At 43.3% G+C, this 16509-nt stretch overlaps 2 protein-coding genes across 4 annotated transcripts; both read left to right on the top strand.

The window, feature by feature from the left end:
- Positions 1–684: 684 nt before the first annotated feature.
- rnf20 (ring finger protein 20, E3 ubiquitin protein ligase) lies at positions 685–11951 on the top strand. Of its 2 annotated transcripts, none has more exons than XM_023271664.3 (22): positions 685–831; positions 1208–1388; positions 1514–1582; positions 1712–1810; positions 1916–2063; positions 2154–2339; positions 2452–2567; positions 2909–3055; positions 3157–3231; positions 3368–3487; positions 3759–3938; positions 4019–4154; positions 4313–4434; positions 4556–4712; positions 4884–5214; positions 6123–6240; positions 6384–6533; positions 6619–6831; positions 8347–8472; positions 9071–9211; positions 9772–9876; positions 11231–11951. In XM_023271664.3, the coding sequence occupies exons 2-22, from the start codon at positions 1218–1220 to the stop codon at positions 11405–11407; spliced, it is 3087 nt and encodes a 1028-aa protein (XP_023127432.2). In that variant the 5' UTR covers positions 685–831; positions 1208–1217; the 3' UTR covers positions 11408–11951. The 2 variants fall into 2 exon arrangements, with proteins under 2 accessions (XP_023127432.2, XP_035804692.2); XM_035948799.2 differs by having other exon boundaries at positions 744–1097.
- A 164-nt stretch (positions 11952–12115) lies between these two features.
- LOC111569507 (uncharacterized) lies at positions 12116–15499 on the top strand. Of its 2 annotated transcripts, XM_023271666.3 has the most exons (4): positions 12116–13086; positions 13434–13493; positions 14635–14737; positions 15018–15499. In XM_023271666.3, exons 1-4 carry the CDS (start codon positions 12889–12891, stop codon positions 15374–15376), a joined length of 720 nt encoding a protein of 239 aa, XP_023127434.2. In that variant the 5' UTR covers positions 12116–12888; the 3' UTR covers positions 15377–15499. The 2 variants fall into 2 exon arrangements, with proteins under 2 accessions (XP_023127434.2, XP_023127435.2); XM_023271667.3 differs by lacking the exon at positions 13434–13493 and having other exon boundaries at positions 12122–13086.
- The last annotated feature ends 1010 nt before the right edge of the window (positions 15500–16509 follow it).

The raw sequence follows: 16509 nt of genomic DNA, 5'->3' as shown, positions 1-16509 counted from the left end.
TCACAGTCACACACTGTAAAAGAATAGGTGACTATTTGTAAAAACACAGATTTTTGATGTGGGCAAAATATTAGATAAGATAAGATAAGATAAGATAAGATAAGATAAGATAAGATAAGATAAGATAAGATAAGATAGTCCTTTATTACTCCATAGGTCTGGGGAAAATTCCAGTGTTACAGCAGCAAAAATCTTTCAGAGGAGCACTAACCATATGTACAGTAAAGATAATAAACGTGCTTCTTCCCATCTTTTCCACACTCTCCATTGCTCGGGAGTCGGGACTGTTGACCCTAAGTACTTAAAGTCTTCCACCTTCTTTATCTCTACTCCCTTCCACTTGGATCCCTCTCATTCACACACATGTATTCTGTCTTGCTGTGGCTAAGCTTTATTCCTCTCCTTTCCAAGGCATATCTCCACCTGTCTAAATTGCCCTCCACCTGCTAGCTGTTCTCACTACAGATCACAATGTTGTCTGCAAACACCATAGTCCATGGAGAGTCCTGTCCAACCTTATCTGAGTACATTCTGTAATTAGGTTAACCACAGCACCAGGAAAAGACACGCTGAACCAGTCATTTCACTGCACTGCTAACCTGATTGCTGTTTAATATGACAATAAAATAATTGGATCACTTGAGTTATTTTTCCAGTCGAAGGCAGCCGGTGGAAGGTGTGTTTCCCTCCCCGGCAGCAGGAGGCGCTCTGTCCGCTGACGGTTCTTCATCCAAACCGTTTTCACTTCCGTTTCCGAGAGGCAAAGAGCCGCAACATCAACATCCATAGACAGATTCGGTTGATAAGTTTAAAGTCTTAACAGTTAAACCGGTAATATTTCTATCAACTGTGATTTACGCTAACAAAATTACGCAGTTTTTGCATTATTCTGCCGAATCAGAATTTAATCTAATCTGCATTTGAGGCTAACGTTAGCAAACGGCTAGCATTAGCCGAGCCTCACATTGACTGATTTAATCTGCTTGTTCAGGGTTTAAAATGTGATAGCAGCTAATCTGTGGGTATTTCTTTCAAATTCTGGGGGTAAAGTGTCAGAATAAATTTTAAAGCGGTCGTCTCGGATCATTTAGTGAAGGGTATGTCCAAAACACAGCAGTTAGCTGTCGTTTTTCTAGTAAATAGCTCTGTCAGTGAGCCGCAGTCTTGTCCAGTTATGTTTAAAATGTTCTGTCTCCGCTTGTTTCAGGAGTCTGAGGATGTCGGGACAGAAGCGTCCTGCTGACCCCAGCGGTCCCTCGTCCTCTGGTGCTCCCCCGGAGAAACGCAGAGAGAGGGAAGGAGAGGACGGAGGTCCCGGTCTCAGCGCCGCGGCCGGGGGGAGCACCGCGGTGGAGACGGTCATCAAGCTGGGAGGGGTGTCCAACTCAGTGAGCGCCGCTTTACTGTCCACTCTAGTGCTAAAAGATCCATTGATAACTCTCATCACAGAAATGTTAAACCGGTCCTGTTTGTGTTTCTCTCTGAAGTCACGTTTGCATTACTTCTTTTTCAGGAGGAACAAGACATCAAAGCTCTCCAGGCCAAGAACCGAAAGCTTGGAGAATCTCTCGATCAGAGACAGGTAAATTCATCATCCAGTATTTGTTTGTAACCTTTCACACACACACACACACACACACCCTGAAAACTACACTTTTCTTTCATCTTGTTAGCCTAATCACTTTACATCTCCTGACTTGTTGGTTTGCAGGTGATTGAGGATGAACTACGAGAGCGAATAGAGAGACTGGAGACCCGACAGGCCACTGATGATGCCAGTCTGCTGATCCTCAACAGATACTGGAACCAAGTAAACACTCACACGCAAAAGCAAAAATGAATTGTTCAATGTTAACAGTTTCCTTCTCTGTAAAGATCTAACAGTCACAATGCGATGCCATTGTTTTTCTTTCAGTTTGATGATAACGTTCGACTCATTATAAGGCGCTACGACCAAGCGAGCAGCGAACCAGAGAAATCGCCAACTGGTGAGGGACGAAGCCTGAAGCCAGAAACTCCAGAACCTGATGGCGACTCCAATCAGGAGAGGGCCAAGGACAGAGGTAAAGACAGAACTGACACAGGAGCATCAGTCGTGAAGCAAAAAAACACAACTCAAAGCTAAACTTCTCTTTCCTTTGGTGGCCATGCAGGCAACCAAGGAGAGACATCCAACTCCTTCCTGGCCACGCTGGCGAGCAGCACCAGTGAGGAGATGGAGACGGAGCTTCAGGAGAGGGTGGAGTCCAGCCAGAAGCAGGCAAATCGCGTAGTGGAGATCTACGAGTGTCTGAAAAACGCCGTGGACCAGCTCAAAGCAGAGCTGGACGCTGGAGCTGGTGAGATAAAAGGATTTTGTGTTTTTGTGGAGGTTGACTTAATGAGTGTTGTGGTGGATATCAAGTTTGTGTTGGCGCCTATTAAATGTCAGATGGTTGCTTTTTATTCCAGAGGGCAGTTTGTGGCAGATAGCCTCCAAACTAAACTCCCTCCTAACCAGCGAAAACGAGCGGCTGCAACAGCTGACAGAGGACCTCAAGCAGAAGCACAGTCACATGACCAGCGAGGTACGAATTCTCTGTCTTCACTCACTGATCAGCTATGTTCATCCTAGGTTTGTCTAACCTTAAGGGTTAAAGAGATGCTAAGTATATAAGTGAAAATTGCAGGGACTGTTTCACTTTGTAATAAGTTACTTACACGACGTTGACAGCTGTTTATTTGTAAGTAATCTTACAGTAACCACACCTTTTTATGTTGTTCATTTGTTTTCATCTGGTAGTCGTTAGACTCTAGTAACATTTGCTTTGTTACAGAGTAATTTCTTTTCAAATCAACGTGATTGTGATTATGTTTCTAGTAGCTCTTGTACGTAGTGTGAAGTGTCTGTGTATTCTGCCTCGCACAGTCCCGGCCTCTGGGTCGTGCAGCTAACAAGGCAGACCAGCGTGTCAGCGAGCTGCAGGTCCTTATTGAGGAGCTCCAGTGGGACATGGAGAAGATCCGCCGGCGAGAGAACAGACTGAATGCACACCTGAGCGAGATACTGGAGAGGGTGAGGATGATGAGAAATTGTGTCAGTGACAGTGTTCTGTCAACACATAATGTCTGTTTGTTTATGCTGAAGTGCAATGTAACTCTCCCTGTGCACCGCAGGTAAACAGCAAAGGTTATAAAGTGTGTGGGGAGGCCAGCAGTGTGTGTGGAACCATCACTATTAACAAGAGAAAGGTAGGATTTTTTTTTCCATATTTATAATTTTTGTAATTATGACAAAATATGATGTAAGAAATGCTTTGACATTTTTCATTTCTGTAGTTTCTTTGCATTTTTTATCTTCGCACTGTTTCTTATTTCCTTAAAACAGTTTGAGGAAATGAACAGTGAGTTGGAGGAGAACAGGGAGCTGGCAGACAATCGCCTTATCGAGCTGCAGAAACTGCAGCAGGATCTGCAAACTGTTCACCAGGAGAACAACAACATGAAGGTATTTAGATTTAACACAGCCTTGTTGAAAATTAGAAAATTAGACGCTTTTGATTATGGTTTCACCTTCATTACATCAAAGGACTTAGTTGTCATGTAATATGACTAAACTGCACACTCTTCTAACTTAAATTTACTGTCATGATTAATTACATTTGTACTGGCAGCACTTTAAAGTGATTGTAGTCGTGTCAGTGCCATCTACATCATTGTACATTTTTACCTAAAGTATTCCATTAAACATACCAACCGTTACCCTCCATTCCTCTCAGACGGAGCTGCTGAGTCGAGCTGAGGGTTTGGTAAAAGAATCTTCTGAGTATCGCTGTCTGCAGTCTCAGTTTTCTGTGCTCTACAACGAGTCACTGATCCTCAAGGGTCAGCTAGATGAGACACGTGCTCGCCTCAACACTACAAGAACGGCACGTCTACGACAGCTGGAGCACATGGAGGTAAGTTGCATGAGTGTGTGTTTGCCACTGTCTGTATGTTTCCTTCACCTTATTCTTACTCTCATCTTTTCTGAATGCAGAATGATGAGGTGGCTCTGCAGAGGAAGGTCCGTACGGAGGTGTTTCAGCTGGAGGACACGCTGGCTCAGGTCAGGAAGGAGTATGAGATGTTGCGCATCGAATTTGAACAGACTCTTGCTGCGAACGAGCAAGCAGGTAACTAACTGAGGTTCTGGAATCTAGAGTGAATAACGTGCATAAATTGTGATAAAATGGCAGTAGAGCTGAGATTAAGATCACATTCCTGTTGAAAGAAGTAGTCTGTACACTCTTGTTCAAACCTTCATCTCTTCACTGCCTCCTCTTTGTCTCAGGTCCGATCAACAGGGAGATGCGTCACCTGATTAGCACGCTGCAAACCCACAACCAGCAGATGAAGGGAGAGGTGGTGAAATACAAGATGAGACTAAGGGAGACACAAGCTGAGCTCAACCAGGTTGGTCAGAAAGGAGAAACTTAATCCGCCACCTCTCACCAGCAGAAGAGATTAAGTAATTAGAGGTCACTGATATCATATTAACAGCACAGTCAAACTAAAAGACGTTTTGCTCCTGTAGGTCCGCGCTTCCAAGGGCAACGCCATTCTCCAATCCCAGTCAAGCACAGAGATGGATGTGAAGGATGAGACAACCTCTCCATCAACTCCAGCTGTTTCTGGGGAACCTGTAGTGAAGACAGAGCCTGACAATGGCTCCTCTACACCCAGCAGCACAGGTAACCAATGCCTAGTTCACACAATGTAATAGCTTAGATCATGTTTTATTAAGACATAAATAACAAAAATCACTTTTTATTTAGCAATTTTCTAATGATGCACATTAACACACATCTAGGTGGTCCTGGTTGACAATTTCCCCTTTGCTTTGTCTCATTGTCTGTCTAAAGGCGCCTCAGTGAAAACAGAGCCCAGTACAGAGCCAGAGGCCACCATAAAGGAAGAAGAGAAGGAGGAGAAGAAAGAGAAGGATGAAAAGAAAGAAAAGGACATTATAAAGAAAGAGGAGAAAGAAAGAGAACGCGAGAAAGAGAAGGAAAAGGAGAGAGAGCGGCCGACCCGAGGAGGCAGTGGGAGCAGCAGCAGCGTCATAAAGGAAGAGAAGGAGAAGCCGGGGAGCAGCAGCCAACCAGAGGAGTCAGCCGGGGAACGCCTGTCTGTGGTTGGAGGATCAAAGAGGAAGGAAATGGAGCAGCTGAAGATCGTCCGAGCAGAACTCAAGTTAGTCACGAGTTGTCTTGTGGGTAATTGGACTGTGTCAGCAAGCACAAGTGGATGAAATAATGAAAAATATAGTCATTAACAGGGCACAATCAAGAATAAGTTATGAAAATTAGTCTGTAAAGCTAATTCTGGCTCATTTATAGTGATTTTTCAGTTGGCCAATGAGCGCAGCCCCTGTCAAATCAAAATAGTGGACAAATATTCTCCTACATCGGTTATACCTTAAGGTTGACAGGCAGTCCACGGCTTTACTTAAAAAGTGCACAAACTTAAATGTGTACAGTGTTACAGCTCGTCTCAATCAGCTGTATTTGCCTCATTACTATTAAAAAATGACAAATTCAGATGTTGAAAATATTAGGCATGTTATATCACCGACATGTAGCTTCTGATAAAATGAAAATTTAATCGTGATATTTTTTGTCCCTTGATCACACTTCAGAGTGCTTTATTAAAATACTACATATTTGCGTCGCTTATTGGAAGATAAATATGTTTTCAACGTTATTCAAATATAATTTACATGCCACAGTTGCATAAGAGGATTGTTGAAACATGTTTAGTTTCAGCTCCTTGTTGTTTTGTTTCTGTTAATGTCATGGTTTTTGTGGGTCACCTTCAGGCTAAACAATCTACAAAAACACTTAACATGTGAAAGATTCCAGCAGTCTTATGATCACTGTGAATCACCAACACTGGCTCACAGTGAACAATAGACACTTGTCTCATTGTGTGGCAGGTAAACACAAAAGGTCACAGAGAAAAGATTGTCTTCAGCATGAGTCCCTTCTTCTCTTGTCATTTCAGTGTCTCTCAAAAACACCTGAAACAGATACTGATTTTAGTTGTATTATTTTAGATAATGTTGATAGTTTTGTTCAAACTCTCTTAATGTGGCTGTACAGGAAAGCCCAGGAGTCCCAGAGGGAAATGAAGCTGCTGCTGGACATGTACCGCTCTGCACCCAAGGAGCAGAGAGACAAAGTCCAGCTCATGGCTGCAGAGAAGAAGTCAAAGTCAGAGGTGATTTCCATTTAACAACATGGACACCTAAACACATAGCAGATAAAGACGTGGTAGGAGATCTATTCATTCCAGAAGGACATTTCTAACATGATATATTGATATTTGTGTTGTTTCCTCTGTGGATTTAATGATGATTCCAGGGAGAGGAGCTGCGACAGAGGCTGAGGGAGCTGGAGGAGAGGGAGAGGAGGGAAGGCAAGAAAATGGCCGATGAAGAGGCTCTAAGAAAGATCCGCTCTGTGGAGGAGCAGATTGACATCCTCAACAAGAAGCTGTCTATAGCCAAACAGGTGTGTGAGCCGGTCATTTTGTTTGCCTTCACAGACCATCTGCCTTTCCTTCTCTAACAACCTTGACTCAATGCTCCGTCTGTAGGAGGAAGACGCACTGCTGAGCGAGATGGACGTGACGGGGCAGGCGTTCGAGGACATGCAGGAACAGAACATCCGCCTGATGCAGCAGCTCAGAGAAAAAGACGACGCCAACTTCAAGCTGATGAGCGAGCGAATCAAGTCTAACCAGATCCACAAGCTGCTGAAAGAGGAGAAGGAGGAGCTCGCCGACCAGCTCCTCACTTTAAAAACTCAGGTAATCAATCTGCAAGAACAGTGCTTTACACATTAGTTGTCATACCCAGTTACATTGCAGTTTGAACTCCTCTCACTCAGTCGTGACTTCTTTTAAGACATCATGGATTAAACCCACCTAACCTTAAATTTACTTTATGAAATATACTTGTGAAATCTATTGTAGTTTAATACTGAAGCTGTACCATATATTTAGCCCTTAAGAATCTTCTACGTTTTACATGTTTTTGCTGATGTCATGTGTATTAACGGGGTGGATAAAATACTAGGAACACCTTTTAAACCTAAGGCAGTCCAGTGCACTACTACCCACTATGACCTCTTGTGATGGATTACACTTGATTTCACAGATGTTCCTAATAAAGTGGCCAAAAGGTGTATATTCCAAAACTAAAAATATGCTGTTTCAGTTTTTAATTGAATGCTTGTCGTTGCTAAATGCAGATTTTTTGCATTTTTTTCTTCTTAAGTGTCATATATGAAGTCTACAAAGTTTATCGGTTACTGCTACGAATAGCACGCCCAATGTGCTTTCTTTTTTCCTTACTGCAATGCTTTTTTATGCCTCCAGCCACAGCACTGATTAAACTCTCAGGTTGTCCTTTCTTCCCGTTCTCAGGAACACGTTATCTCAGGAGTGCCTGGAGGGAACTTTTTTGTCATATTGGTACAAATGTTCACTTTGACTCAAGAATGATCGGATTAGAATTTGGTCATCAATGGTCATGGTGATCTCACAGAACACATTTTCATGTATATATTAATTTTGACAAAGTTTTACACAAATGCCTAATAGGATGAAAAGAAGATGGTTTATATCCAAAAAATCAAAGGTCAGCTTCCCTGCGACTTCATAATGTTTTGCAAAAACGAAAAACGGTAACTAGACTTCTCATTTTTGGTTCTTGATGATGTCACCTCTCATCCAAGAGGCTTTTTCAACGAGACTCAAAGCAGTTCTTGTCATCTTCAAGGACTGAAAAAGAGCAGTCCAAATGCTTTTTTACTGAAATTCATAGGATTGTCTTGACCTGGATATTTGAGAATCTATACAGACACTTTTCTGGACGTTATTCATCGTCATAACTTGAGGACAGAAGGTGAGATTGAGACCATATTTCACATTTGGTCAGATGCTAAATCGGTGACACTAATGTTAGGCGTTGACCTTGGAACTGCAGTGACTCCATACATCTTCTATGGTGACAGGTTGATGATGTGTGTGAAGCATCAGCACTTTAGAATTTGTAGCTTCACTGCAGCAACATTCTCATTTGAAGCATTGTCTGCTGTCACAGCTGCAAGTTTGTGTTGAATCTGTATCAACTTTATTAGCCAAGCATGTGAACAAGTACAAGAAATTTGACTGTTTGAAATTTGACTACATACTGTCTATGATTCTGGAGAGACGTGGATTGTTGGGACAAGCATAGAAGTGCAAGGTGTGAGTTCAAGCTTTGTTGTGGTAGTTAAAGTTGGGTTTAACGTAACTTTTTGGGACTGCACCTATTTGCAGGTCGATGCGCAGCTGCAGGTGGTGAGGAAGCTGGAGGAGAAGGAACGCCTCCTGCAGGGCACCATCAGCACTGCAGAGAGAGAGCTGACACTTCGAACACAAGCTCTGGACATGAACAAACGCAAGGTAACACATTGATCTATAATGATGAACTACAGCTGCAGAGTAAACTGATCCCAAAAAGGGTGAGCTGCTATTAAAGAAGTTAAATGTTAATGACATATAAATATGTGCGGTTATTAAACCTGCAGTATGAACTTCTTGTCTCCCTCTTCTGGCAGTGAGAGTAATTACAGAAAATCTGTTGATGTATGTTTATGACGTGTCGATTGCTTTTTTTTTTTTTTTTTTTTTTTTTTTTAAGACATCCTTAAAAAATAGAACTGCTCAGTTCTTCATTTTATGTGTAGCATTAGAAACTTTTCTTGGATACATCCTAGGTTTTTCCACCACAGGCTCTGCTGGACTCCATTGCTACTGTTGCTGCATATGATTCCCTGTATAATGCAAACCAATCATTGCTGGTTAAAATAAATTGCATTACCACTGGTGCATCAGTGCAGTGATGTTGTCTCCACAGACTTTAGATTTTAAGCTCTGGTATATTCCGAAGTACAAAGAGATTTCTTTGGTACTTAAAGACTTAACTGGCGTTGTGTGGACTTACATACAAAGGGTTTGAAAGCAACATTGACAGATACAGACAACTCTCATCATCCTCCAGGCTCAGGACTCTGCGTTGCTGTCAGAGGAGGTGCGAACTCAGCTGGAACAGGTTCAGCAGAGGCTCAACCTGGTCAGAGAGGAGGTCATTGAGAACAGCATCTCCCGGGAAAAGGAGTCCTTCAACGCCCGACGAGCACAGGTAACAACAACATGTAGGCACATATCAGCTCAAGCCCCAAAGTTTCAATCAAAGCAGACGGTTTGAACGCATAATCATACTAAGACAATTTTTAAATCATTTAAAAAAAAAAAAAAAAATCCAATGTATTAGAGGCTAAATGTTTATTTAGCCTCTAATACAGTATATGTACACTACTTTAAACTCAGAAATTATGTTTTTTCTGATTGTCAAGAGCCTTTTTGGATGAGTCTTTTAAACTACACTGCATATTTTCTAATGGCTGATTAGATTTGTGAGCTTGCTGATTCTTCCTGACTGTATCTGCACTGAATAGTTCCAGTCAGTATCAATTTGGTTATCCTCAACTGAAGGGGTGAAAAAGCTCACATCACTAATCCTTTCACTGTACTGCTGAAGTCTTTCTTTTCTCCTTTTGTGCACAGATGATGGTGGGAGGATCCAGTATTAATTGTTTAACAGTGTTATATTCATCAAGTCTGATTTTAGGGTCAAAGTAAAAAAAAGTGGGAGACAGACTTCTTTTTGCTTACAGCTGCTTAAAAAACAATGTTTTTCAGGAGGACATCTCCAAACTTAGGAGAAAGATCGAGAAGGCCAAGAAACCAGCAGAGAAAATCAGCAACGGAGATGAGATCCTAAATGAAGAAATTAATGACTACAAGGTAGGTTTCTGTGGTACAAAAAATATAAACTTCCCCCTAATTTAACTGATCCTGCTCCAGAAAGGTCAGATTGCAGAGTCCGATATTGCACATCTTCATAGACACGGTCTACGGTTTAGAGGAAATGTTCGTTTCTTTGTTGTGTTTAATTTTGCGAATCAGAACAATTCAAGTGTCACAAAATTAACTGATATATTCCAATATTTAAGATCTGTCAACTACAGGTTGTTTTTAGGTTTCAAGTTTTATGTGATTGTTTACATGCTGTTGTCTTACTAAGATTTAGATTAGATGATTGATACCAGTCTCAATTCTGAATCAGAAGCTAGAGTCAGTAGCCTCCTAGTGCAAAGCCTGGAGGCAGACTGTCCTGGCTCCTTCCACAGATGATGAAATCAACCTGTCAGTACCTTGAAAGCTCGATTTATGTGTTGTGTCATGTACAAACAACAAATCGGCATTTTACAAGGAGTCATACGCAGGACTGCTTCAGTGCTCTCACAAGGTAGCAGGTGGAAGCACCAGGAAGTTACGGATCTCCGTCAAGAGTAGTCCAGCAAATAAACCCTTGTGAAATGGATTTATTGTTTTTGCACAGATTTTGTTTCCTTGGGACTGAGCCTGTGTTGCTGTTTGCCCATTTTTTTCAGTCTTTGTGCTCAACCAAGCTAACAGTTTTCTGGCTGCTAACTTCATATTTACTGCGATGACACAATAGTAGTGTCGATTTTCTCATCTTACTCTCAAATAACTCCATGAAAGTGTTAAACTCTTCCAGTAGTTCCTCCTGCTTGGAATGCCAGTAGTGAAAAAAATCCAAGAGCAAACAACAGTCTGAACTCGCCTCCTCGATAAAAATACCTGAGGAGGGAAGTTACAGGTATATCCAGTTACACAATCGTAATGTGTCACAAATAATAAATAGCCTTCTGGCAAAATCAGTGAACAAAACTGTTGAGAGATCCTAAAGCTGCGTGTCTTGTAAGTGTGATCACACTCTGGATGAGAACAGAACAAGTAAAATGAAAATAACAAAAGCTCATTGTCACACATTGGTTTCATGCCCACTTAGATTGGCTTTAGCTACAGGATCGTGCTCAGATTTTTCCAGATTTGTTTGTAAACCTACAAGTTAATACAATGACGAATTTCATGTCATCTGTGCTCTGCACTGGTTTGTTGTTCTCTCCTCTGGTTGAGCTTGGAGTCCGGTCTCTATAATCACACGGCCTTGCAGCTGCCCTAGATTTTCCCGTCCAGTCATGACGAACCACTCAGCCAAGGACAGAAATGGCTTCTCAGTTTATTGTTCAAACCATTCCCTCCCTCTTATCTCGCTCTCTGCTTCCCCCAGGCTCGTCTAACGTGTCCGTGCTGCAACTCTCGGGTGAAGGATGCCGTCCTGACAAAGTGCTTCCACGTCTTCTGCTTCGAGTGCGTCAAGACTCGCTACGACACACGCCAGAGGAAGTGTCCCAAGTGCAACGCCGCCTTCGGAGCCAACGACTTCCATCGCATCTACATCGGCTGAAGGTGCCGATTCCCTCCGCAGGGAGCTTTAGAGGGTGAACAGGATGAGCGGCAGGACAAACGCTGCCTGGAGCGAGACTCAGCACTGCGCTCATGCGTCCCCCTCCTCTGAATACTCCCCTCCTCTCGATGATTTCAACTCTGTGGGGGCCACAGAGATGCTCTGAATGGAACGCTTTAATTTTTTTTTTTTTTTTTTACTGATTACTGAAGCTTCTCCCCCTCCAGTATCCACTACTTTCTTTATGTTTTCTTCGAATACTGGTACAGAAAGAATGTTTGCATCACATACCTGAGGCTTGTGGTGTTCATGTGTGTGTGCTCATTTGAAACCAGTATAAAAAGAAAAGAATAAGCACAGTAGAAAAACGGCATTCCTCCCAGTGTTGTGGATGTTTGTATGATGTCAGTGTGTATGTACATTATTGTTTCTTTTTTTTATTATTTGAAATCTGGCTGCTTTAACAACAGACTGTCCTGAAATCCTCTTGACTCGTGCTGTATAATTATTGTTCTGGTAGTTATTAAACTGATTCCAAAAAGCATCTGCATCCTTAACTGTTCCTCAGTGTGAAATGTTTGTTAGATCATGTGAAATAGTCCTGACAGTTGACCTGGAATATTAAACCACAAGTCCCAGTGTGCAAATCTCTGTTTATCCCTGTAGCAGAGCTTTTCCTCCTCCTCCTCCTTCTCCTTCCTGGAGATCCAGACGTGTTTGCACATTGGAAACTGTCGTTAGAAACGCTGGGAGGAAGGGAGTGCCATACAGGAACGGTGACAAGAGAGGCTTTTTTTCTTCTTTTAAAGGTTGTGCAACATAATCCATCACAGCAGTGCGTTTGGTGCAAGTTCACACACCAAAGTTGCGCGTTGTGGAGCTCAGAGCTGGAATAAGAGGCTTTAGGAGACTCGTGGTCAGATCAGCGTCATCGCGTTTCTGCTGGATCCTTAAAGCTGCAACAGAAAAGGAAACTTTTGGACACATTTCTCCTGCGTCTCCTCCGTTTTCGTTTCTCTGCAACTTTCCCGCTGATCTCTACCACTGCTAGATCTAAGCCTTAAACGGTTTCTTACCAAATATAGCCACCGTTAATACTGGAGCGTCCTTGAGGAGCGCAACGGTCCTGGATTTGGATATTTGCGACGCTGCCAAAGTTTATAATTAAATACTTGGATCATCTCGATTCCGCGGCTGCTTTATTGAACCGGCACATTTGATCGAATTTTCCAATTGGACAATTAAAGCGCGTTGTTTTAGAAGCTCCCTTTTTTTTCTTCAGGCTGCATGTTGATTTGTGTTGCCTGTTGTCTGCTCACAACAGAAGCCATTTTTAAGTCTTTGATTTTCCAGCCCTGTGTATGACTCACTGAACACGAGCTGCTCAACCTGCTCCTGGCTGCAGCTCCAACCTGTGCGCCACATTTTTCCATTGTTCTCAAGCCTCCTTGTGTTTTTACGCGTCTGGCGGTGGATGCGCCATGGCTCGGTTTTTGCTGACTCCCTACGTGCTGGCGGTGCTCGGCTTGGCGGCGGTGGGCTGGGCTGGAGGGGAGCAGGCCAAGGCGGAGAGCCCACCGGTGGTCACCCTGCGCACCGTGATCACGGGAACCTGCCAGGAGATCCAGCGGTACGCGGAGTCCGTGCTGGGGACCGGTGTGGTTCGGTCAGCTGCTGAGGTACAGAGAGGAGGTGCAACACTCTTTTCGCTCCCCTGCACCAGGAACTGTATTTACACCCTTTAATTCTTAATACACTGTGGTCCTAACTGCTCTGCTTGTTCTCTCACTGTTCTTGATCAATGCTTAACTGTACCGGATTACTAATTTGCAGCTCCAACCGTGTCATCTCTCTCTCCATCTATCCCATCGCCCCTCACACACATTCCTCTCCTGATGCCCCTCAACTTGTTAATCTCCCTCCTGATCCCCTCATCTTCTCTGTCCTCATTTCATGTCTTCTATATCCATGAATCCCCCTCTTTTCATCCATGCGCACACACACTTCCACCCGGCTCCCTTCTCAGAGTGCAGTGTTGTTTCTTGAGTCATTGCTTGGTCAGGAGAACGTCTATACAATGGCCATGGTAAGAAAACAAATGGGTGTTTTCCATCCTGCAACCCAGACATGGTGCCTTAAACAGAGTCCTCCCATGTGGCTCAGTTTTAGCCCATGTCTCCATGTAGTTAGTGCAGAAAAGTAGAAGCATGAGTCTAGTGAAACTGTTGCCATATGTGTGTGTGTGTGTGTGTGTGTGTGTTTAAATCCACTGATGTTTGCATGCCAGGCCGCAATTTACTTGTGAGCTTGTGGAGATATGTGCCGGCAAGCTGAGTTGAAATAGCTTGAATAGTTCACCAGTGGTGTGTCTGTATGCAAAATATAGGGTGTGTGCACAATCCAGAGAAGAGATTTGTCCTCAAGCTGCAAGTTAAGCCGCACTCTGTTTGATTCTGTAAGATGCGGTTTTAAGTCAGAAAAGGTGGTTCAACATGGGAAAAAAATGACATTTCGTGAAGACATTCAGTCCACGCAAGATAAAAGTCAGCACACTGCCTGCACTGATAGTCCCTAAATGTGACAGAGCAACAATTCTTACAACATTCATCTGTTACTTTTAAGTTTTTCTGCATGTGTGCACTCTTCAAAGTTTAATCCTCACCCCAGCTTTGAAGCATTAATAGTATGATGCATATAAATATGTAAAAACATTTAAGATCTCTTCTGATTAGCAACACTGAGCCAGCAGTAAAATGACTAGTTGCGTTTTTACATTCAAACACTGACGTGGAGCAACAGATGCTTGACACACTACAGTCTTCACATACAGTATGTGCCAATGTGTAGTGCAACAGGTGCAGATAAGACACTACTGGGCTACCCTTGACCTTGCTGGACAAGGCTGTGACTGTGTGGTGAGCTGCTGTACAGGAATAGAGAGGGGTGCTGCCCACCTGTCACCCACTTGCACAGCTGTTTGTCCAAGTCAACCATACAGCTCATCACAAGGAGCACTTGGAGTTGTCATAAGAGTTCCCTGTTCAATGTGAAGTGCTGCTGTAGATGTGCTTTGTGTACAACAGCGTACTGAATCATGCTGTATCTGCCTGCACATTCTCCTCTCTGCATGATTATTTATCTGATCAGAATGCTGCCTTTCTTCATTGTTACGTTTGCATGATTGCTAAGTAAAATATGTCTCCACCCGCCCCTTCATGCCGCCACAGTTTTTAGAGACGGTGATCCGATTCCTGGCTGAAGGAGCTGCCAGTGGCCTGAATGTCATCGCTGTTTATGTCACCGAGATCCTCAGGGTCACAGGATTCGATGGTGGGTACCAGGGTGGCGTTTGTTTCGGAGCCTCCAAGTGTTTCTAAGCTTTTCCTCTCTTAAAAAATTATCTGCATGAGTAAAAGAGAGTGTGTGGTGAAGAAAGTTTTTAAGTGCAAGTGGAAATATGCAGACGTGCCTCTCCCTCTGGGCAATTTGTCTGCCACTCCTTTTTAAGTGTGAGAGTTTATGCCTGCTGCTTCCTGTACCAACAGACAGGCATTTTGAAGCTTTAATCCTTGTGAAGATACGACTAATCTGGGTTTTCTGTCCTCCGCAGTTGCACTGACGTTGCCCCGCTTCACTCCAGAAGGCGTGACCGCCGTCGCCCAGTGGGGTCTGCTGACCCTCATCGGTTACTGGGTGCTGACCATCGTCCTCCGCCTGCTGATCGGTGTGGTGAAGCAGGTGTTCTGGGTGGTGAAAACCGTCTTGTCGCTCTGGCTCTTCGGACTGATCGTGACGGACAAGCACGCCACCGCAGACGTCACGGCAGTTCGGCTGGCCGGCCTGGTGCTGGGATGTGTCATGTTGACTCTTCTCACATCCGGCTCTGAAAAGTCTTTTGTAATAGAGGACCGACTGAGCAGCGTTGAGGGCCGACTGAAGGCGGTAGAGAAGAGGAAAGGGGGGGAATAGTGATGGGAAAGGGTGGAGAGGAGTTTAAAATGGACAAAGGTGTAAGGCTAAGAAAACAGTAACAGTAATGTTTTACATATTTGTGTCAAAGTTGGGAAATAAAGTTATCTCTGGGATTTTTAATTGGAAATGTTTTTTGTTTGCCTCCAGAAAATGCTACCAAAAAAAAATCAAACCACATGGAATACGTTTACGTTGATAAATAATTGCAATCACTGACACAAAAAAGGATTAAAAGGCTGCAATAGGAAGACTAGCGCACACACAAAGTGAAATAATCCCACAATTCAGATCATAAACAATGCTCTTTCTTCATTATTTCAAGCAAATAAAAATCAAAATTTGACCAATTCTTCAAAAGTGTAAAAAGCATGTTCTCTCTGACACTGCTGACACTCAGCAACAAAAGCTAACCAGCTAACAAGCTCCAAATGCAAACATGAGAATTTAGCAGGTTTAATGAGGCTGATGGGAATGTCATTAGTTGTGAAAGTATTGAGTCATAACCCAAAGTAGTGGATGAATTCTGACATGGTGGCCTCAAATGATAACAGTGTTAGTTACCTGACTATATTCTCTAGGAACCCTCAATGGAAATTTGCGGTTATGATAAAAAACTAATTTTTGACCTGTTGGTGGCCCGAGAGGAAAAGTCAGGGGATTACAAAGGTAAAGTCAGATTCATCCTTTAGAACCATTTATCCATCTGGACCTAATTTTGTGGCAGCCCATCCTGTATGATCATTTATTTTGGGCTGAAGTAGTCGACTGGCCACCATGAAGCCGTGCCAAAAGCATGACTACAACCTGTGGGTGGATGGTATCTTAGATTACATCACCACAAGCACTGAAGTTATCCTGCCGTATCAATCTCATATTCAGTGTCTCAATTTCTACTCACCACAGTGAAGCCTCTTCAGTCCTCTGCCCGGTCAGTACCTGCTCAGTCAGCTGGGGGCTTTATTTGATCCTCCGGGTTCACACCAACAATCATCACCCCGACTGCTGCACCAGCTGAGTGGAACAACCTGACCTCAGTGCCAACATTATCATTCCTGCTGGCTCACCCCACAGCAGCAAAACTCATCTCCCTCCTACACTGTGCTGCGATGGAGAGCCAAGTGGGCCAGATA

This window comes from Amphiprion ocellaris, chromosome 13 (assembly GCF_022539595.1).
Source record: "Amphiprion ocellaris isolate individual 3 ecotype Okinawa chromosome 13, ASM2253959v1, whole genome shotgun sequence".
NCBI classification, from domain to species: domain Eukaryota; kingdom Metazoa; phylum Chordata; class Actinopteri; family Pomacentridae; genus Amphiprion; species Amphiprion ocellaris.
Note: the sequence above shows the minus strand (reverse complement) of the source record. Positions and strands in the feature narration are given on the sequence as shown.

Coding starts and splice junctions, on each gene's coding strand:
- rnf20 (XM_023271664.3), top strand. CDS start 1,218: ATGTCGGGACAGAAGCGTCCTGCTGACCCCAGCGGTCCCTCGTCCTCT. Junction 3,232..3,367: donor TCACTATTAACAAGAGAAAG/GTAGGATTTTTT, acceptor TCCTTAAAACAG/TTTGAGGAAATGAACAGTGA. Junction 3,939..4,018: donor GACAGCTGGAGCACATGGAG/GTAAGTTGCATG, acceptor TTCTGAATGCAG/AATGATGAGGTGGCTCTGCA.
- LOC111569507 (XM_023271666.3), top strand. CDS start 12,889: ATGGCTCGGTTTTTGCTGACTCCCTACGTGCTGGCGGTGCTCGGCTTG. Junction 13,494..14,634: donor ACGTCTATACAATGGCCATG/GTAAGAAAACAA, acceptor ATGCCGCCACAG/TTTTTAGAGACGGTGATCCG. Junction 14,738..15,017: donor CAGGGTCACAGGATTCGATG/GTGGGTACCAGG, acceptor TGTCCTCCGCAG/TTGCACTGACGTTGCCCCGC.